This window comes from Macrobrachium nipponense, chromosome 24 (assembly GCF_015104395.2).
Source record: "Macrobrachium nipponense isolate FS-2020 chromosome 24, ASM1510439v2, whole genome shotgun sequence".
NCBI lineage: Eukaryota > Metazoa > Arthropoda > Malacostraca > Decapoda > Palaemonidae > Macrobrachium > Macrobrachium nipponense.
The window spans coordinates 36,307,815-36,332,075 of NC_061091.1; the positions used below are offsets into that span (position 1 = coordinate 36,307,815).

The 24,261-nt window shown below is 35.7% G+C and overlaps 1 protein-coding gene across 1 annotated transcript in view; it reads left to right on the forward strand.

Annotated features, from left to right (window-relative positions):
• The window catches only part of LOC135202825 (uncharacterized), a 101,036-nt gene that overhangs the window by 47,068 nt on the left and 29,707 nt on the right, over positions 1-24,261 (forward strand). Inside the window, exon 4 of the mRNA XM_064232288.1 lies at positions 11,447-11,573. Within this exon, the coding sequence (XP_064088358.1) occupies positions 11,447-11,573 (127 nt within the window). The remainder of the gene's footprint in view (positions 1-11,446; positions 11,574-24,261) is intronic.

The following is a 24,261-nucleotide window of genomic DNA, read 5'->3' on the forward strand; positions in this document are numbered from 1 at the left end:
GCAAACAAAGCCCTAGACACGGTTGACTCACAGCAACAAGTTAATCTAGTAATTCACAAAACCTATACATATAAATATCGCATTTTTTTTTATTGTTGCTAATTTTTAATCACGCCAAACCAGTCATAGATGAATCTCTCTTATACTCTATCTAAAGTAATATCCGTAAAGTCATTCAAGCAGAGGTGATTCAGCAGAAATTTTTTTTTATCTTTTATCTGAATATCAAGAAGTTTCTCCACTAGCTAGTGATCTCTGGGGAAAACGGATGTAATTTAACACAAAATACGGTCTAAGGACAAACATAAAGCTATATACGTACCTTCGTATAGACTCTCAATGAAATTTCAAAATAGAGATAAATGACGACGTTCAAAAATATTAGTAATAGAAGTCATTAGGAAATCAAATAAGCCCATATAATTTTTCCCTCAAACGTCATGCCATAAAAGATCGGACTTGGCGTATCTGCATAGATTTCTGTCGCATAAACAAGGAAACGACTCCCGATAGTTTCCAGTGCCATGTACCGACGACATCTTATCTCTGTTAGGTTAGAATAAATTTTTCACCAGCTTGGACTTACTTAAAGGCTTTTACCAGATACCATTACCTAAGTGATTGTACCTCATACACCGTTTTCAGCACACTCAGGGGACATTATCAATTTTTACTTATGCCTCCGGCTTACGTTGCGCCCCAATTACAATATAGTGTTTGGAGACTTTTTTTTAGGGGATACCCTACATGCTTATATGGTTGGTCTTATAATCTTTTCTAAATACCTTAGAAGTACATTCACATAAACTAGAGCTAGTGCTACAGAGACAAAGCCAAATAATCTCAGAGTAAAATATCTAAATGTGAGTTTTTAAAAACCGAACATGTTTATCTAGGTTTTATGTGTCTAGTCAAGGTCTTGAAGTAGTCCATGGTAAGGTGTCGGCTATTCATAACTTCCGGTACCTATTAATGTAAAAAGGGGAAACATCCGTGCCTATTGTTAAAACCGTATCTAAACAAGAAAATTCCTTAACCGAAGAGATCGCGAGCATTGAATATCTGGGTTGGAGCGCAGAACTGTTACAAACTGAACAAAGCAAGAGTCAACAGCGATAAGCAAAACAATAAACACTTCGAACGGAAACAGGGTCAACAGCGATAAGCAAAACAATAAATACTTCGAACGGAAACCCTAAAGCAAAAGTATATTTAAAGTATGTGTATCAGAATTATGTAATCAAATGTAATATTATATGTAGGTCCGTGACGAGGAAAACCCGAAGAACACAGCAGATGACTAACGACCAGGTGGTAGTAATAATCTCTTTCATACCAATCGTCCTAAACTGGTTGCATTCCGTCATCCAGGGTTCTCTATTTTGTCACAGAAAGCCAAATCACTGTTTTACTGGCCTACAATGCTTACAGATATAAAAAGCACATAACTAATTGTAACACGTGTCATGAAAACAAGGGATACACTAAGACACCTGTCAGTTTTAGGGCCTATCCCGTGCCAAATCAATCAATGAAAGAATACACGTAGAATCATTAACAGAGTTACGAGTCTGACAGAGGAAATAAACACTCCTTAGTGTTAATAGTTCCTTGACACGTTATATAGAATTAATAGCCTAAAAACAAACACTGCAATTGAGTGCGCTAGGAATATTTATGAGTGCTAAATCAGTAAACATGGAATTCAACACATAATAATTTGTGACTCGGGTGGTGTAAATCAATAATAATCTCCTTAACTCGTTGTGTGAATTCCTTTCCATTAGGAAAAACCAATGATATATTTTATCACCCAGAGTCAATCGGGTTGGTAGAACGGATAAATAAAAAGGTGTCAATGTCTTACGAGTTACAACTCGTGATATTGGATCCGAACTGGATTATAGCGGTCCTCGCGGTTTTAAATACCTTTATCATTCACATCTTGTATCTATAGAATTGATACCGCAAGTAGCCTTATACGGTACGCCGCTAGAACACTTTTCCACATATTCAAGCCAACCATTAATTTATCAAATATATATATAAAAAAATATATCAATAAATAAATCAAAAAAATAAATTAAATATGGATACAAGTGGAGTCAATATAATACACTCCGTAAGAAGTCGGAAGGGTTACAAATTATAACAAAAAAGGAATCACGATAAAATCAATAAGCAAAAACGTAACCATAGGTTAATTAAATATCCAAATATATATGCGTAAAGATTTGAACTCTAACTTAACGCTTTAGTAATGACAAATAAGCTAAAAGTTCAAACACATATCTAAACCTACTGACATATTGTCTGTCCCGGTGATTTATATTCGTAGTCATTGGAAAAAAAATAAAATAAAATAAAATAAAATAAAATAGATTTTAAAGTCAGGAAGTCTAGAAGTGAAAATGTATATCTATGGAATAATCCTATATGAATCTTATACAGGGCAAATAATATATATAGAATTTGTATGGAAACCCTTTTCATTAGTTTGAATAGGGAATATCTAATTTAACATAATTACATTTATTTACAATCATGCAGATTTCCAATATGAAACTAATATATTGTTCAATTTTGGTACTGTTTTTTTTTCAGACATTCTTCTCGTGTGGGTGGAGAAATAAAACAAAAAAATATAATTTGAAAATACTAAAGTCATATCTTTTACAGCAAGTAACGTAACTCTTAAGCTGGTGACGACGTCATCAGTCTAGAAGATGCCTGTCGCATTTGCCGACTCATTATTGTTCTTTTTAACCTCAATAAACCGCTTGCGAAGCAGGTTGGCTGGAGAGAGGAATGCTTAGCTCATGAACTTCACATGTGGTTCATAGGTCACGATGACAGACATAGCCATAACCTATTTTTATCCGTGTGTGCAATACAACTTTAGTTAAGGAACCGCAATCATTTTAAAATTAATGAACAAAATAAGCAAATAGAATTTCTATAACATCAAAATGAATTAATTTTTTTTCTGAACCTCATAGACAATTAGAGTCAATAAATCAGCTTATGATATTGGTAAACGGACATTTAGAAGTATCAAGTCATGTATATGAAAAATTTACTTGCAACATTAGCCTATGACAATTCAAGTAAATCACATTCATGGGAAAATGTCACATTTTCTTAAAAAACCCAAAGTTTATATAAAAATTAGTTACATAGTGGGTTCTTTCGTTGCATCTCTAGCCTATTAATAAAGTTTTAAAAATTAACCTCAGAGGATGCGCACGAGAAATTTGAATATGAAACCTTTGTTAGGGGCACATAGGATCGGATTGTATCACAGCTTAATTTCAGTTAGCATAGAGAAATACAGAATCATGATTAATATTCTCTTTGACTCTTATGTTTCCTGGCAATCTTAAAAACAGTTCCGTTTTCCACTTCTTTGTCTAGTAACTTACTACCAGTAATATCGAATTTTCTTTGGGATTCGTATTGATATCTGTTTATTTTTTATAATTATGGATATTTTTACGGTCATCATAGACCTGGATAGGTTCACTCATTGTTAATGCCATGGATAAAAAAAGTTTGTACAGCTGACTCTTTGGAATTCCATAAAACATCAGCGAATTCATGTGGGTTAAGTCTGGTCTTAATGGCTCTCTCCCTCCCGTATTTGATGTTCTGAATTTACTGTGCCCTTGTGACAAGTATAATTTCACTTGCAGGCTGATTAATGGAACCTGGTTACAGTATCCTGCAGTACGAGAGTTTCACATCGCAACTTCAAAAAAATCGTTCGTCGCTGCGGACGACTGCAGTCAAGTAACAACCGCCTGCAATGTGAAAGGAATAAGCACCATCATAAGTGAACAAGATTATCTCATGGACTTCTTCGACCGACACCCGTATCCCGTTGTTAATCTCGTTTTAATGCGGAATGCTCCGGCGGCTGTCGGAAATCGACTACAAAAGGGACATACTTCCGACAATTACGACCAGAAGGATATTCAACTCTACGTTGCTGGCGAAAGACTCGTGCTGGGGGTGATTTTATTCATCGTGAACGTATTCGTGTGGCTTAGGATGCAGAGAACAAGTATGAGCGCAAAATAGAACGTTGGACCCCACCCAGGCAAATTTTCCCCTTGTTTTAACCATTTGGAATTGGCCATTTCATTTGGCTATAGGTGGTTGTCTGGAACTTTGTAATGGACGAAAAGTTGTTCGAACGCTAGTTAAATGTGTAGTAGTATAACCTCGGTCATGTATCCTATATATAAAGTATCATGTATCCTATATATATATAAAGTATCATGTATCCTATATATAAATGATCATAAATAGCAGAATCGAAATATATCTTTGCGTGTATGCACTAAGAATCTATTTAAAGAGCACATATATTAATCATAATTATATGAATCCATATACGTATGTATAAATAAATCAGGTAGCCTATAATCAATCTGTTACCTTTTATCTTACCAATAACTGCAGATATATAACAGTTAGCATAAAAATCAACGAATCAATCAGCATAAACATTAATAATTTTTATCAATTCATATATGAAATTTTTATCAGTTAAAATATGATTTTATCATGTTAATCTTTATTCTATGCAATTATCAGAGTACATTAGTATTTTCTGTAGCATATGTATCTTAAAGAGATGAAGTGAAAAACTGTATCAGTATATATATCACGTGATCACTATTATTTACCAATATCATTATGTTTTATATCTTATTACTTGAATCTGTATTTGTGTACACCATGGATTTTTTTTTACTTATAAGTATTTTCTATTTATCTATATATATTCACATAGTGTCTGTATCACACTCCTATAAGTCAAATGCAAGTCAAGCTTGAGTAATATTCAGTGGTTGGTTTTGGTAGCTGACCGAGCTTTTATGTAAGTGATTACATAATATAAATATGGAATGTTATTCCATATATATAAAAGACTAAAAACTAAAGAGGTCAACCAGATTGCTTGCAGGAATGTGATCAGACCAGAGACGCTAAGATGACGTATACCATAAAGTAGGCTAAGGTGACGTGCCGTCACCTGTAGTCATTCTTTTGTTTTGAAAACATTAGTCCAAGCTCCCTGCTTGAGACAACTACCGCGACCTATAATTCAAATGGCCTACGTGATCTGTAGTGTGTCTCATTTTGTATGTATGTTCATATGTTCGAGCTACTGTCTGCTTCCTTTATGACTTGTAACCGAGATGGTAGACAAAACAGAATAGAGTTAGCTATCATCATTGGCAGACCTGTACCTCTTTACCTAAGCTTTACCATGTATAACAGAATTAACCATCATCGTTGGCAGAAGCGATCAAGCTATCGTCATTAGAAGACCTGTACAATCCTACTTGATCTTCACCATGTAATCTCAGAGAATATAAGTATTTTTTGTACTTCGTGGTTTCTACTAGAACCTCACATCATTGCCGAATCATCATGAGTTTAACACATCGTCGTCATAACCAAAGAAGATAATACCGACTTCATAAGTGATGTACAAAACTCAAGACACTCCAATGAATTTGGAAGTGCAATACCAACCGACATAGCGTAAGATTATCGCAAGTCTAACATTACCTCATAGGGCGCCTTATTATACGAGGCAACAGCCCTAATACAATTACCTAAGGTCGTTAAATCAGATCCATAATTACTAGAAAATAGGCTTTATTTACAAAGGATGCGCAAGAGTCTAACTATCAGAAAAATTAGATTGATTTAACTAAATGAAATCAAGATTTCTCAATTGAACTAAATGCACAGAAAAATGACTGTTTAAAACAAGACATGATTTACCGAAATAAACCCACCAATAAAACAGAAAATAAAAGATCTTTCATAGAACCCAGATAGGTTCGTTCCAGAAATTAAAAATTCACATAGCATAAAACAGTCTCTTCATTTCGTAATATACAACAAGGGCTTGTCAGAACTGGCAATTGTTCGGCTCACAAAGGCCGACAGAGTTCCTGTCAAAGAGAAACACCGCCCTCATTAACAGCCATCATTGAAGAAAACAATAGGTTTCACAAATAAAGAATAAATCACTACATAAGAGAAAAAGGTTCTCTGAAACTGCACGACATCTCAAACAGTTCGAATTACTGAAAAAGAGGGTATTAGTGAAAGTTTTTAAAGACTCTCACCTCTACGTCCATTTTGCAAAGTCCACGCGGCTTCACCGCCCCACCTCTCCAGGATTGATCTTGAAATCGCAGTGCCTTAAAATTCCATCAATAACTCTCACCGAAGGAGATAACACTACGTGCATACGCATATACAAAATTTCCTCACAAGACACTCCCCTTTAGATAACGTCACTGACACGTAACGAGTTCATTATTTAATACTTAGGATCTCCAAAATAACAGGTTTTCTACATTTTATAATTTTACCCGCTATTCATAAATTATTCTGTCTCAAAAGATAAACTCTATCCTTCGCTGGTTCCGCCCATGGAATCTGACTAAAAGCAGATCGGAATGGTACATATAAAAACACATCCAACCTCTGTGCCCTTTGGTCGCGGATGCTCAAGAGAGCTGATATAGCATATTATGAAATCCTGCTCTGTCTCCGTGAGAGCCAATAATGACAACTACACAATATGTTCTGACAAACTCGCTTTTCAATCTCCTGAACTGACATTTATCCATTTTCACCACAGTGCAGCAAAACCAAACAATGCATTTGCAAACGAATTTATTATATTCACAATGGTCTTCATATTATATACACAATACTATTTCATATATATATATATATATATATATATATATATTTATATGTATGTGTGTGTATACATACATACATACATGCATACATATTATATATAGATAGATATATATATATATATATATATATATATATATATATATATATGAAATAGTATTGTGTTTATAATATCAACACCATTGTCAGAATATTTTGTGTAGTTGTCAACATTTGGCCTCTCACGGAGACAGCAGGATTTCATGAATACGCTATCTCAGCTCGTTTGAGCATCCGCGACCAAAGGGCACAGAGGGTTGGATGTGTTTTTATATGGGCGGAAGTAGGTGCCCTTCCGACCTAGTTTAGTAAGATTCCATGTCCGGAACATGAGAAGGATAGAGTTTATCATTTGAGAGAAACATACACACACACACACACACACACACACATACACACACACACACACACACACACACATATATATATATATATATATATATATATATATATATATATATACACACACACACACATATATATATATATATATATATATATATATATATATATATTATATATATATGTTATAATTATTATATGCTACTATTTTCGTAATGCATATTTCCTCTCTTTGACTGTATGAAATGTTAGAAAAGTGTTTGCAACATTTTCAGACTCCTTATTTAGGTTAGAGTTATAGGATGTTCTAAAAATATATGGTCAGATTTCACGTAACATAATCTAAAAGTTAAGAATATAACTGAGATGTGAAAAGAGAGAGAGAAATTTTTGCATTATACAATAGCCACGAGGCATGCTCGATTTTGTTTTCACAACTTGTCATCGCTCGAGTTAAGGGGAGCTCGAATACTCCGTTTTGTCTTGGAATCCTGTCAACACTTCTGATAAGGGAGTTCTGTTTGGAACATGTAGAGCATACAACGGGCAGGAATGGTTTCAAATATGTATGTCTTTCTCGAGAAGGCACGTGGAAGGATTACCCCCATCTTTCGCAAGATCGTTCTAGAACCTTCTATTTAAGCATACGTCATCTTTGGGAAGTGACATAACTTAATTTTGCTTTCTTTGTAAATCATTATTCCTTTCATATTAAAATACTTTTATTGTCTTAAATCGTGTAGTAATAAATGTTATTTACGATTGTAATTTCAATTTCTCTTTAGATATTGTTTTGAAAGAATTTCTATGAAAGTAACTATCTCTCGGCCGCAAAACGTTTTGTGCGACAAAATGCACTGTTCAGCTTCCATAAGAAAGGAAATTTCTTTCTGACTTAGAACCTCATTGCATTTGGGTTTCTCTCTCTCTCTCTCTCTCTCTCTCTCTCTCTCTCTCTCTCTCTCTCTCTCTCGCCACTTTTGATTTCATATTAAAGTAAAGATTTTATACCTAATGAATGGTCACTCATGAATTTTAGATTCCATATTTCTTAGAGTTATTTAGTATTAGTGCTTATTGTGGAATCTGAACCAACATTGTACAAGTGTGTAGCGGCGCCTTTTCTCTTTTGAAATATTATGTGGTGAAATTTTGGAACTAGCTGCAGCAGAGAAAATTGGTATCAAGGCAATGTGTTATTACAAGGTTTATTAGTTGCAACTAATAGTTACAGTGGTATGGAGAACGATTTCAATTTTTACACATTACAAATTTTTATGTTTTGTGTTTGTTTCATTTCAAGTGAAATTCTTTTGGATTTATCTGTGTTTCTTATTGAAGTGGTTTTTTGTGAGTTTGTCCGTTTTTTCTTATTGAAGTGTGTTCTTTTATTTTATCTTCTGTGTGATTACTACTTTTTGCAATTTTGTTATTTCTCACATTTTTCTGTGTTTTCAATTGCATTCATAATTTAATTGACTTAATTTTTTCTATTAATTAATCTTTGCACATTTAAATGAATTTAACACTTGTGAATTAATTTGCATTTACTTAGAATTGTTTTCAAGTTTTATTGTTGTTTAGCACTTGTGAATTAATTTCCAAATTTTATTTATTGCCTAACACTTTTGAATTTTGATTAATTAATAAATTTTCTTGATTTTTGTGATAAATCAATTGTTTTGATAATCGTTATTTTTAACTTAATTCGATTTCTAAGAATTAGTTAAACAATTGTGTTGGTTTTAGAGTAAATTCAGAGTAAATTTCCCTGAGATTGTGAATTTCACTTATAAATTTTGAGTTTGATAATACATTTTTGTAATTAAAATTTTATAAGTGTTTTTTTCACCAGTATATAAGTATATTTTTGTATAGGTAGAAACATAGTGGTAATTGAGCTGTTTTCCTTCAGTTTGATTGAACTAAGTTAGAACCAGGGAAGTACTTAGACTTTTGAAATCAGGGAAATACTTAAACTTTCAAAGTTGCCGTATGAGGGATGCCCTTTAATTAATTTCATTACATATAAGATTACCTCACACCTGTTTTGATGAACTTAGTCTGATTTTCTGCAATACTGATAAGTTGTTTAAGGGATCACCGTTGCATATAGAGTATTCAGTCATATTTTATCTGTGATGAAGGTTCAGGTGTCTGGCTGTTGTAGTAACCAGATACTTGGCACTTCGTCACAAGTATTAATGGTGCCCAGACCCAGGAAAACAGATTACATTATCACTCTAGTCTATACTGGTGGTGTTAAGGATATAGTGTGCTAGGAGGGTGACCATATAGTTTTTGTTTTGCATTTATTGAATTGAGTTTTTAGTTGATAACTTAGAGAAAAGGGCTCAGTTCAAGGTTCAGGAATTTTTAGCAGCCCCTTCCATCCAAGTGCTATCTGAAACCACTCTGACTAAGGCAGAGTGGAGCGCTTTAGCAGTGGCATGTGGTGGGTATGTGTCTATTAGTATGGTAAAGGCACAAATAAGATGTATTGCTATGGAATCGTTGATAGACTCTGGTAGAATAACTAATGAAGATGAGTTAGAATTGGCTCAAGAGTTGTTGAATGTAGCACAGGCTGATCTTATAAATAAGCAAGAAGAAAAGAAAGAGAAAAGTGATGCAGAGTTAGAGCTTAGATGTATTGAAGCAGAAGAGAATTTGATTAAGCTGAAAGTGTAGGCTGAAAGAGAAAGAATAGACAGGGAAAAACAAGAAAGAAGAGCAAAGAGAAGGAAGGAAAAGAAGAAAAAGCAGGCAGAAGGGAAGGGAAAGAAAGGGAAAAGATAAAAGAGGAAAGAGAAATCACAAGATATGAAAGAGAGATGGACTTGATAATAGCTAGATCCACAATACCTGTGACACCGTCTAACACTAACCAAGTTATCAAGACCCTGTATTTGATGTAGTAAGAGTACAGACGTTAATCCCTAAGTTTACTGAAGAAGCTCCAGATGAGTTTTTTTATCACTTTGAGAAAGTGGCTTCAGGTATGGGATGGCCAGAAGATAAATGGTCAGTTTTACTACAAAGTGTCTTAATTGGTAAAGGGAGAAGTGCTTCTCTAGCCTTAACAGCTGATCAGTGTAAAGACTACAAGGTACTTAAACAAAGTGTGCTACAAGTTTACCAGATGACCCTAGAGTACTCAAATGAAAGATTCAGAAATTTGAGAAAAGATGAGAAGGGAACCTTCTTAGATTATGCTTATAAAGTGAGGAGGTGTTTTAAATGTTGGTTAGATGCTGCTAAATTTAAAACTTTTGATGAGTTAGAAGAATTACTTGTCCTTGAACAATATCTTAGGGGAATTTCTGAACATATAAGAGCCTATTTGAGAGAGAGAGGTTAAAAAACTTGACAAAGCTGCTACACTGAGTGAAGATTACAATATAATTAGTAGCAAACACAATTACAATGTCAAGTACCAGAATCAACAATGCCCAGGTTTTAAGTCTCATCCAAATATCAGGAACAAATTTAATGGGAAACCTACGAGTGGTAATACATCTCAGCAAGCTAATGTGAAAACCTCATCCAGTTTTTCAAGACAGTTAAAGAAACCTAATGTTGTCTGCTTCAAGTGTGGAAGAGCAGGACACTTCCATCAAGAGTGTTACCGGAATCAACAGCAGTCAAAGCCAGTTGGTCAAGTAGTGAAAGGTGACCAGGTGAAACAAACTATGAAGAGTAGTGTGGGAAAAAATCAAACTCCAGAGAAGACTGAAAGTAAACAAGACGAAGGTTTAGCAACCAGGGTAAATGTAACCTCAAGCAATGAGTGGCTTAGCAGTGTGGAGGCTTTTAAGCCATATATCTATGAGGGTATGCTGTCAACTCAAGGACAAGTGTGTAGGTACCAGTCAAGATATTACGTGATACAGGGAGTAACCATAGTGTGGTACGTAGTATGTTGTTCTCACCCTCAGTTGGAGAAGAGTCTCACAGGAGATTCAGTTATTTTGAAGGGATAGGAAGAGAGGAAGTAACTCCTATATGCCGCTTACACTTGTCATGTGAATTGGTGACAGGGAATGTTGATTTTGTTGTAAAGGACTCACTGGCTATGGAAGGTGTACATGTTCTGTTGGGGAATGAATTTGGTGGTGTGCCATTTATTCCTTGTCCTGTAGTGACAGACAAACTATTGAGGATTAGTCCTACGGTTGAGTTGGAGAAGAATAACATCCACCTGTTTCCTAGTTGTGTAACTACCAGAAGTATGAAGAGGACTACGGCTGCAAGTGAAGAAACTGAGGATTTACACACCCAAGAAGGATCAAGTGAAGGATCTTTGTACTTAGAAGAATTGTTCCAGGGAAGTGATGTTCCACCTAGTGCTGACCAAGAAGAGATTTCCCAGGAAAAAGGAGACAACGATGAAGAAGAAGAAGAACCTTTTGTTCCTGAAGAGACTCTGAGTAGTCAAAGTGTTCCTGAAGACAGTAGTGAAACTATAGTAGCTGAGTTAGCAGATATTTAGACTTCAACCCTTGAAGTTTGTCAAGTGACAAGAGAGAAGCTAATGAAATTGCAGAAGGATGCATCTTTAGCTGATTTGTTCTTCAGAGTTGTTGATCGAGAAGAGATGCAACAAACTCTTACTTGTTATTATCTGAAGGAAGGTTTGCTGATGAGAAAGTATAGACCTACAGATATACCAGGAGATGCTGTATGGGGCGAATATAATAAACGTTTGATTCCATATCCATTGAGGAAGCAAGTGGTAACAGTAGCTCATGAGTCTGGACATATGGGAATCAGGAAGACTGTGGAGAAGATCATGAAATATTTTTCTCTGGCCTGGACTTCACAAAGATGTTAGCAGGTTCTGTCGTGAGTGTCATACCTGCCAGATAGCTGGAAAACCGAATGAAACCATCCAGAAAGCCCCCTTCAACCTACAGAAGTTAGAGGAGAACCCTTTAGCAAAGAGATTATAGATATGGTTGTACCGCTGCTGATGACAAAGAAGGGAAATGAGTATTTGTTAACATTAATGTGTCCTGTGACAAGATATTCAGAGGCGATCCCTGTTAGAAACATATCTGCCAAGATAGTTGCTGAGAAACTAGTGGAGTTTTTCTCAATGTTTGGTATACCAGAAATAAAACAAAGTGATAGAGGAACAAACTTTACTTCCAAGTTATTCGAGGATGTGATGAATTTGTTAGGAGTGAAACAACAGTTATCCACTGCATATCATCCAGAAACTCAAGGTCTCTTGGGAAGGTTCCACCAGACATTGGAAAGTATGCAGACAAAGTATTGTTCTGAGTCAGGGAGAGAATGGGATGTTGGTTTACCATTGATGTTGTTAGGAGTGCTTATCAAGAAAGTATGGGATGTTCACCTTATGAGATGATTTTGGTAGAGAAGTGAGAGGACCATTGAAGATTCTTGCAGAAAATTGGAAAGAAAATCAAGAGGAAATCCAAGAAGAGTATGTAAAGAACTTAAGGAAACGGTTGAAAGAGATTAGAAAATTATCTTTAGAAAATTTGAAAATGAGTCCAGAGATGAAAAGAGATAAGATGCTAAGACTAGGCTAAGAAGTTTTAGTGTTGCTCAACAAGTGTTAGCATTCTTACCTGTCAAGAGATTTTCCCTCACTAATAAATTTCAAGGTCCTTACAAGATAATTCAGAAATTAAGTGATAGAACTTATGTGACTGAAACACCAGAAAGAAGAAGAAGACAAAGGAAGATACATGTGAACCTCTTGAAACCTTATTTCTCAGAAAAATGAATTAAAACTGTGTAAATAACACAAACAACTTCATCTACAGAAGATTATGATGGCTATGAATTGGGAGCTGAAAGCAAGATGAATAATTCTTCAATTTTGGAAAATTTGGTGGATAAATTGAAACATCTGAGTGTTGAACAAGGTGAAGACTTAAGTGAAGTGATTAGAAACTTCCCAGAAATTTTTGCAGATGTACCTAGGCGTACTGATCTGACCAAACGTGAGATCAAGATTCAAGAAGACGGAAAACCATTCAAGCAAAGAGACTATCGCTTATCACCTTATCATCGAGATGTTTTGAAGAAAGAAGTTGAGTATTTGCTACAACATGGATTAGCAGAACCCATTTCAAGTCACTTCAGTTCTCCATGTGTATTAGTGAAGAAACCAGATGGTTCATTTAGGATGTGTACTGATTATAGGAAACTGAATTCCATCAGTGAGGCTGACAAGTATCTCTTGCCTCTCATAGATCAGTTACTTGATAATATTGGGCAAGCCAAGTTTGTTTCGAAGATAGTCTTGTTGAGAGGATATTATCAAATTCCCTTAGATGAGAATGCCAAGTTGCTGTCAGCTTTTATTACTCCTTTTGGACTGTATCAGTATACGTTCTATCATTTCGGCTGATGAATACACCTGCAACATTCCAGCGAGTGATGGATCAACTACTATGATCTGTAGAAGGAGTAGGTGTATACCTGGATGACATAGTGATTTATCCTACAACGTGGGAAGAACATCTGAAGATTTGGAGGAAAGTTGCCAGAAACTACAAGAAGCAGGACTAGCAGTAAACCTAGAGAAGAGTGAGTTTGGAAAGGCAGCTGTTCAGTATCTTGGGTTTGAAGTTGGGAAAGGCCTTCTTGCTCCAGTAAATGCTAATGTAGAAGGTATCCATAAGGCTACCCCACCTACTACTAGGAAACAGCTACAGAGATTTTTGGGCAAGGCTGGATTCTATCATCGTTTCTGCCCAAATTTCTCAGACGTAGTAGCCCCTTGACAGACTTAACTAGTCCCAAAGCTAAGTTTGTTTGAACTCCAGAGTGTCAAGAATAATTTGAGAAGGTAAAAGCCATTTTAACTTCAAGACCAGTACTTCAAGCTCCAGACTCCAACAAAAAATTTGTGATACAAGTTGATGCTTCTGACTGTGCTTTTGGAGCTGTACTGCTTCAAGAAGATGAAAATAATATCCACCATCCTGTGTGCTTCATGTCTTCAAAACTGAAAAACATCAGAAAGTATACTCAACAATCGAGAAGGAAACTTTAGCCTTAATCACAACATTGAAAAAGTTTGAAGTGTATATGTTAATGGGGGGATTCCCCCCCATTAATCATAAGGTAAGCATGAGACACGAGCGGAAGGCAAACCCACACACAGCATTACTCACACAGCCTCTCTCTCTCTCTCTCTCTCTCTCTCGGCAATCCCTCTCTCTCTCTCTCTCTCTCTCTCTCTCTCTCCACCTCTTTCTCTCCATTCTAACAGGTAATGAAAATGAGAGAGTTGCGTCATAACATTAACGTTTATTAACAACGAATAAATAAATCAATTAATCAAGTAATCCAGTCTTACAGACTAACTCAAAAAACCCCGAAACAGTACATTGATTAGTCACCAAAAAAGTCTACACCCCTCTAGGAATTCTTTGTCCCTCTGTATTCCAGGAGTACCAGAATCGTCTGTTTCAAAGATACAGAACACATCCCGGTAAGTACACACACAAGTTTAATAGACAGAGGCTAAATATTGGATATCATCACAAAAATGTCAAACAGATAATAAGCCACTCTTTGGCTAAAGCACTTCAACACTTACCCAAACAGCCGGACACTTAAACACTGTTAATAAAAAACTCCCGGCGAATGCCACGGCATCTTGCCTGTGACTTGAAGCCCTCTGTCAAAATCCTCCCATAGGCTTGGGTATGACACTCTTAAAGGGAAGAGGCACACACGCACATACGAACACACAGTTCGTTAGCGCCTCGCAACACTAGTTGCATCCAGTTTCACAAAGGCACTTTGAGAAGAGTTAGTAAACTCAGTACATTGACTTGTCAAACTAAGCATTTTTATCTCACGCCATCCCTAGAATCTCATTGTCAGCTACTCTCGGGTCGTTACCTCTACACTGTTCTCCACATTCCATAGGTCAAAGGGAACACATGGACAATACATTATTAATCAAAAACCCTAGGCCTTACAGATGCTCGGCCACCCCATATGCTAGCCCCCGCCTAGCAAAATACAAAACACACTGGCCGGCTTAAAATAAAATATACGAAATAACTGCACGTCTCTGGCATTATAAAATAAAGTCTTATCACGCTTTATCTCCCAATAACACAAGACGCATTTTCTCTCATATTTTCTGCATTCTCGAATTCTTGAATATCCCTCTTTGCTTGTCTGCAAGTAGCTGCTCCTGTAGCAGACTGTAGCAGCTGTAGGAAGACGGAATGCCTCCCTCATTGTAGAAGACTTCTCACGACTTCTGTAGATCCCCAAAAAACACGCTGTAGAATTCTCTTGAACACCCACGTGGAAACTCTTGTAATCACCAAAAACGGCAGCATCCTCACGGCTGGTGGACGTCTTGCTGGTGTCGGGGAACGACTTTTTGGTGTTAGTATGTCAGTCAAGTCTTTGGTCAATCTAAGAAAATTAACCCAGACATAATACTTCTATCAAACAATGATCTCAAAAAGTCAGAAATACTAACTGAACGTCTCCCAATTAACTCCATTTAACATGACTACCAAACCATAAGTCATCATCACAACTCTCAAAGGAAAAGAAACATCAAGTTCTCCAACTCAATTCTCCAAACTCACACATCAGCGCACACACAACTCAGAAATTACAGCAACTCCACGGACTTCTGTACTCACATTTCAAACTCGAACGTGCTCACAAAAAAAAGAAAAAAAAAAAATCGTAATGAACTCAAGGAAAAAAAAAAAAAAGAATCACGTAACACACCCAGACCCAAAAAATGTTCTTTCAAGCTCTGATATTTAAACAACCCACAAAATCAGTAAAAATCTTCAACTTTTAACAGCAAAAACCCCTTTACTGCTCATACAACTAATTACAATGAGACTTAATGTCAAACTCCCATTTACGTAAATAGCAACCCCAGAAAAATCACATCTCCCGATAAAAAAAAATGCCATTTAAGCTCAATCTCCAAACCATATCTCTCATAGGAAAAGGAAGAAAAATAAAAAAAAAGATAATCACAAGTAGATTTCCCCAATCACAAAATACATAATACATGTATAATATGCATAACTCCCGCGTTTTTCCCAAGAAATGCTCCATGTAAAGTTATGGAATTTGCCAGAAAGCAAACTCTCACACATGCGCTTTCGTGAAATGCTATTGTCAACATTTCCAGATATTGCGAAAATTCTGATCTATCATCATCAGAGGAAAAAAGTCAGCACACGGCTCATCACATCGCTTGTCAGCAGAAAAATAGCCTGCGGACGTATGTTCCGACATTAGCATAAAAATTGTCTAGTCAGACACACAAGTTTGGAAACTCATGATTCTCTAGAAAAAAAAAGGTCTAACTGACACATTTCACAGAATTAACTCCAGGATATGACTAATGTGTTCAAACATTTGTCTCAAAGACTTATTCTCTCAACAAGACATTTTCCAAATTATATGCCTCCAAAATAACACACTTGTGAACATAAAAAATGCACACATCTCCAAATGACTCTTAATGCAATAATGCCACTCGCCTCTAAATAGTCACGAAATCAAAGAGAAAGAACTACAGAAATCTCCTCTTTGACTCGAAAAAACAAAAAAAACTCCCATAACCACAAAAAAAGGTCACCCGCCCGAAGATTAATTCCAACTCCATTATGAGACACCATATTAATAATAACACCACTCCGGTTATAAAAATATTTCCTCCATTTGGTTAAATAACCAACCCCCTATATTTCTCTCTTATTTCTCCAATAGCTATAAATAAAAAAAAAACCACCACTCCAGGAATAGAGAATACTCACCTCTATTTCGGCAAATACAAAATATTTACCTCTATTTCCCCAATACTCCATGTGGAACAAAACAAGGCTCCAAATAATATATATCTCCAAAAAATGTGCACTCAAGGCAATTAACTCACACACTCACAAATATTGCCCCATAATCTCCAAAAAAATGTGTCTCCATTTGCAACAAAGATGGCTGCAAAATAATTGAACTAAACATAGCTCTCATCACCATTGGCAAATATCAAAAATGGCCAAAATATATCTCCCATATATTATATCTCAAATATAACTCCAAAATAATATATACCTCCAATTATAACTCCAAATATATCTCAATTATAACTCCAATTCTCCAGAGAATAACTCAATGTTATAGTAAAAAACTATAAAAACTCTCTCCATTTAGCATAACTGCTAAAAAAAAAGGCAAAAACTCGGCAAATAAAAACTGTCTAGAAAAATTCTAGAATCACTAATGTGCCACAACTCATTATAACAGAACTCCAAATTCAAAGTGTCTTAGCAAAGACTTCTCCATATGTACTACGACATAAGTCACTAGTAAAACTTACTCAAGTTTCTTATCTCTCACAAAGTTGTCACAAATACAACAAATGTATGTGCAAGAAAACTCACAATTTCTGGAATACAAAAAGAAAATCAGAGAAAAAATGTAGTGCCACTACGTATGCATTCCAAACGTGCAAAAATTCTCCCATATATTTCTCTATAGCATCAAAATAGCTGAAACACAAACACGTTCCCGAACAATGATTCTAAGTCACGAACTGAGATATTAAAAAAAGAAATATATTCACACCAACTGGAGAGAAAAAATAAATTCAAATTCACTCATGGTAAAAAAAACTTGTGTCAGCGATGGCTAACTTCCAAAAAGGAGAAAAGAAAAATCAACGGCCTTGTTCACTATCTCCCGTAACTCACTAGATGTCAAGCAATTATCTGCTGAACTCATAAAAAAAAGAGGAAAACAAAAGAAAATAATGTGTTGTTAGTTCCTCCCATATTCAAAAAAAGGATTTCACCTCCCTTGATAGCATTAAAACGCCCACGTATTAGTATACAAAAAATCAGTATCAGAAATATCATTATCACAAAATCACCAAAAAGTTGCTATCATCAAAATCTTCAGTATCAGTACAAAAAAAAAATATCACCAATGTCAATGCTTATCCATTCTCCAAAAATTCAGCACAAAATTCAGCAAAAGTTCAGCAAGTTTCACCACAATTCACCAAGATTCAGCCAGATTCATCAAGATTCAGCAAAACTCATCCCCGTGAATCACTGAAATATTCTCCAAAGTTACAAAAACTCAACAATTAATTAACACAAGACTTCTCCCATTAATTCATTGTAATAATTATCCTTGAATAATTTATCTGTAATATTATCAACTAATCTCCCATGAAATATCTCAAATCTCTCGTAAAACAATTCTCCCGTAATGCTAATTATATTAAGCAAACCTCCCGTACACAGCTCAAGTATAATAATTATTAATAATAAACAATAACAATAACTCTCCATAGCAATAATTCTCTTGCAAAAATTTCAAGTAAAGGTGAAATTCAAATAGCATACAACAGTATTGCTGAATCTCATGACATACAATGTCTCCAGATGCAACACCATTTCCACACAACACAGATACAACACCAATCATCGGCATTTCAAAGTAATTTCTCCAACACAATAAAAAAATAATAATAATAATCTGTGTCTCCCCAATATATTTGTGTCTTTCAAGGCACAAGTAAAACTTATATCCACACAATTCATTTTAATTCTCTCTTTATTTCCTTTTCTCTCCTCTAAGAAAGAAAAAAATATCTCTTTCCTAAAAAAAAAGACTCTACGGGCATTTCACTTCATCAACTTATCAATCAGCTGATATCTTTAGCATCCAATGTCAAGGCCAAATCCATACCCCAACACAAAGGAAAAAAAAAAGGGAAAAGGGGGAGTTCACCCCACTGAGAAAAAAAAAGTCTCTCCCCCCCCCCCCCCCAATGAGCATGACACTCCCCCGGGCAGACCAGTAGTACCCCATCTCCCCTTAAACAGTGTATGAGGACCCCTCTCAAGTATACACTAGTGCCCATCTCGCAATGCCCTCTTAGGGAGGCCAGTAGTACCCTCATGCAACTATCCCCGAGGGATGCCAGTACCCTCGCAATGCAACGCGCCTCTCTGCAGAAATATGCTGAGCCCGTAAAATTGTGGCCGCTCTGTCTCTAAGCCAGATATGCTTATCTAACGCACAGTTCACATGCATAGAAAAAAAACCATCTTAATACGCCCCTATGTTTTGAACAAAGACGGATACATACATCTATTATAAACAGGCGTGAATAAAGAAAACACGACACTGCTACTATGGGCAAAGAAAAAATGTTTTGACCTCTTGAACCAATCCCATAACCCTGAAATATTTAAACAAAAACCCTCTCCCTTCAAAACAATAGTTTTAACACTCACCACTCCATAATAGGAATAAAATAACTCGAAATTCGCGTAGAATACATAAATCTCGTCGGCACAATACAAACGCGATCGGCGAGAATGACACCTAGCAACCCTCACTCACAAACCAAAACTGAGTTACTTGTCTCACGGCTCACGCCCTGAAGAATCTCGGTACGAGCAAATTTGATGACCCTAATAGAAATTTCTTTCCTCATCCCCCCATCCCACGGATGGATATTCCTCTACCCCTTTTCACTTAGCAACCGAGATCTAACAATTTAACAATTTTCCACAATCCCACAAAGCTTTGTCGTTCGAAAACTATCGCTAAGCCACAACCCCTTTTATTTTCTAACTGGCCACCCATCTCTACATTGGCATTCCTAGGCATAGAAAAGAAAAAAAAACTTTTATACCCCCTTTTAACCGCCTGCCACCACTGTTAATGGGGGGATTCCCCCCCCCCATTATTCATAAGGTAAGCGTGAGACACGAGCGGAAGGCAAACCCACACACAGCATTACTCACACAGCCTCTCTCTCTCTCTCTCTCTCTCTCTCGGCAATCCCTCTCTCTCTCTCTCTCTCTCTCTCTCTCTTCTCTCTCTCTCTCTCCACCTCTTTCTCTCCATTCTAACAGTAATGAAAATGAGAGAGTTGCGGTCATAACATTAACGTTTATTAACAACGAATAAATAAATCAATCAATCAAGTAATCCAGTCTTACAGACTAACTCAAAAAACCCCGAAACAGTACATTGTCTAGTCACCAAAAAAGTCTACACCCCTCTAGGAATTCATTGTCCCTCTGTATTCCAGGAGTACCAGAATCGTCTGTTTCAAAGATACAGAACACATCCCGGTAAGTACACACACAAGTTTAATAGACAGAGGCTAAATATTGGATATCATCACAAAAATGTCAAACAGATAATAAGCCACTCTTTGGCTAAAGCACTTCAACACTTACCCAAACAGCCGGATACTTTAACACTGTTAATAAAAAACTCCCGGCGAATGCCACGGCATCTTGCCTGTGACTTGAAGCCCTCTGTCAAAATCCTCCCATAGGCTTGGGTATGACACTCTTAAAGGGAAGAGGCACACACGCACATACGAACACACAGTTCGTTAGCGCCTCGCAACACTAGTTGCATCCAGTTTCACAAAGGCACTTTGAGAAGAGTTTAGTAACTCAGTACATTGACTTGTCGAACTAAGCATTTTTATTTCACGCCATCCCTAGAATCTCATTGTCAGCTACTCTCGGTCGTTACCTCTACACTGTTCTCCACATTCCATAGGTCAAAGGGAACACATGGACAATACATTATTAATCAAAAACCCTGGCCTTACATATATGAACAGACCTAGGAATGAAGAAATTTTAGTGTTGTCTGATCTCAATCCCCTATCATTTATCCAGCGAATGAAAAATCATAATAAAAAACTGAGTAGGTGGTCTTTGTGCTTGCAACAGTATAATTAAAGAGTGCAGCACATTAGTGGCAAAAACAATGTAGTTGCTGATTATTTATCCCATTGCAAATCATTCGATTCAACACCGTGATAACCAATCTTCGGGCGGAGGTATATTATATGATACTACTTTCGTAATGCATATTTCCTCTCTTTGACTGTATGAAATGTCATGAAAAGTGTATGCAACATTTTCAGATTCCCTATTTAGCTTAGAGTTATAGGATGTTCTAAACATGTATGTTCAGATTTTGCGTAACAAAATTTAAAATTTAGAATATAACTAAAATGTGAAAAGAAAGAAAAATATTTGCATTGTACAATAGCCGCGAGACATGCTCGATTTTGTTTTCACAATTGTCATCGCTCGAGTTAAGGGGAGCTTGAAGACTCCGTTTTGTTTGGAATCCTGTCAACACTTCTGATAAGGGAGTTCTGTTTGGAACATTAGAGCATACAATGTACAGGACCTGGTTCTAACATGTATGTCTTTCTCGATAAGGCATGTGGAAGGATTGCACCATCTTTCACAAGATCATTCTAGATCATTTAAGCATACGTAATCTTTGGGAAGTGTCGTCACTTAGTTTTGCTTCCATTGTAAATCATTATTCCTTTCATATTAAAATACTTTTATAATCTTAAATCGTGTAATAATAAATGTTATTTATGATTGTAATTTCAATTTCGCTTTAGATACTGTTTTGAAAGAGAATTTTTATGAAAGTAAGTCTCTCGGCCTCATCAAAACGTTTTGTCCAGCGAAATACACTGTTCAGCTACTGTAAGAAAGGAAATTTCTTTCTGACTTAGAACCTCAATGTGTTTGGGTCTCTCTCTTCTCTCATCTCTCTCTCTCCTCTCTCTCTATCTCTCTCCTCTATCGTCTCTCTCTCTCTCTCTCTCTCTCTCCTGCACCACTTTCGATTTCATATTAACGTAAAGATTTTATACTTAATGAATGGTCAATCGTGAATTTTAGATTCCATATTTCTTAGAGTTATTTAGTATTATTATTGCTTATTGTGCAATCTAAACAAATATATTACAAGTGTGTAATGGCACCTATTCTTTTTTGAAATATTGTGAATTGTGTGGTGAAATTTTGGAATTAGCTACAGCAGAGAAAATTGGCACTAAGGTAATGATTTTTGTAATTAAAATTACAAGGTTTACTAGTAGTTACAGTGGTTTGGAGAACGATTTCAATTTTTTACACATTGCAAATTTTTGTTTTGTGTTTGTTTCATTTCAAGTGAAATTTTTTTTGCATTTATCTGTGATTTTTTGTGCATTTGTACATTTTTTCTTATTGAAGTGTGTTTTTTGTGTGTGTGTGTGTGTGTGTGATTACTGCTTTTCGCAATTTTGGTATTTTCCACCTTTTTCTGTGTTTTCAATTGCATTCACAATTTAATTGACTTAATTTTTTTCATTAATTATTCGTTGCACATTTAATTGAATTTAACTCTTTTGAATTAATTTGCATTTACATAGAATTCTTTTTAAGCTTTATTGTTGTTTACCACTTGTGAATTAATTTCCAAATCTTTATTATTGCCTAACACTTTTGAATTTCGATTAATTAATCATTTTTTTATGATAAATTAATTTGATTTAATTTTACTTAATTGGTTCAAGAATTAATTAAACATTGTGTTGTTTTAAAGTAATGGTAAATTTCCTTGAGATTGTGAATTTTACTTATAAATTTTGAGTTTGATAATAAATTTTTGTAATTAAAATTTTATAAGTGTTTTCTTTTTCACCAGTATATAAGTATATTTTTGTATAGGTAGATACATAAAGTGGTAATTGAGCTGTTTTCCTTCAATTTAATTGAAGTGAGTTAGAGCCAGGGAAGTCTTTAGACTTTTGAAATCAGGGAAATACTTAAACTTTTAAAGTTGTTGATGGAGTGATGCCCTGTAATTGATTTCATTACATATAAGATTACCTCACACCTGTTTTAATGAACTTAGTCTGATTTCTGCAATACTGGTAAGTGTTTACCTGTTACCTTTAGGGTGTTCAGTTGTATGTGGCCATAGTGGGGTACTCATTTAATGATTGGTAAGTGTAGTAACCAGATACTTGGCACTTCGTCACAATATATATATATATATATATATATATATATATATATATATATATATATATATATATATATATATATATATATATATATATATATATATATGTATATATATATATATATATATATATATATATATATATAGCTATATATATATATGTGTGTGTGTGTGTGTTTGTGTGTGCGTATGTGTGTGTACGTGTGTGTGTGTGTACATGTGTGTGAGTGTGTGTGTAGTACAAACAGAAGGGCGAAAAGGAGGTGATGCGTATTTCAAATGTATTTCCAGCCACCATTTCAAAGCATGGCTTTATCATTGTAATGGTAATCGCTTCATAGCGACGAATAAGTTAAAGAAATGAAAATACATTTTCTTCAAGTAAGTCTGCAACATGGATGCATCCGCGCAAGTGTTAGAGGCGCCAGTTCTCATGATTGTTCTAGAAACATCAGGTGGGGTATGGAACTTAACAGGTGCCGACGTGACGTGAGGAACACCGCTATTTCTGATGCAATACTTCATCGAGATCCTTCAAAGAAGTTCCGGTAATCTCGGGAGCCTATGACGTTCGCTAGTAGGCCACACCCCCAGGTTGCCGTATAAATATGACTGACGAAGTAGGAGAGTCACGGATCAGATCATCAGTGGAGAGCTCAGCAGCAGAGATCAGAGAGAGATAAAAGAAGAAACAGACGAAGGATCAGAGAGGAAAAGGCGCTCGAGAGTTTGGTTGAATTCTGGTCAAGTCGTCCACTTAGAGAGAACGACTGAGATATTTTTGATGTTGTGCAAGCCTTGAGAGCAGAAATGTTCTACAAGAGGCTTCGAGGAGTTCCTGCCTTTCGAGTATCAAGAATAGACATTGTTTTACTGCAATACGGAGTCAAGAAGACGACTGCAATTACAGTTCTCCTTTTGTGAAGCCACCAGTTCGAGCATAGATCTCCGTCAGCGCAAAACTGGCTAGCAAGTATTTGCATTACCTCACAGTTTCCCCAGTTTACGCATTGTAAGATTTTACTTGTGGTATGTAAATAGGAGAAACCATACTGCATTTATCTTTGTTAGTAAGCTTGTAAATAAACCTTTGTTCTGGTAGTGTTTCTTTCTATATTCTTATCCCCAGTTTCAACTGTTGGTGTTGAATTCTTTTTTGTTTATCCTAATATCGAACTTGATGCGGACCTCTCTCGGTTCGTAACAATCATCAGGCTAAAATACAAAGTAACAACAATTAAAATCAATACATAACACTCAGTAAAAAAATTAATATTATAAAATATAGATATT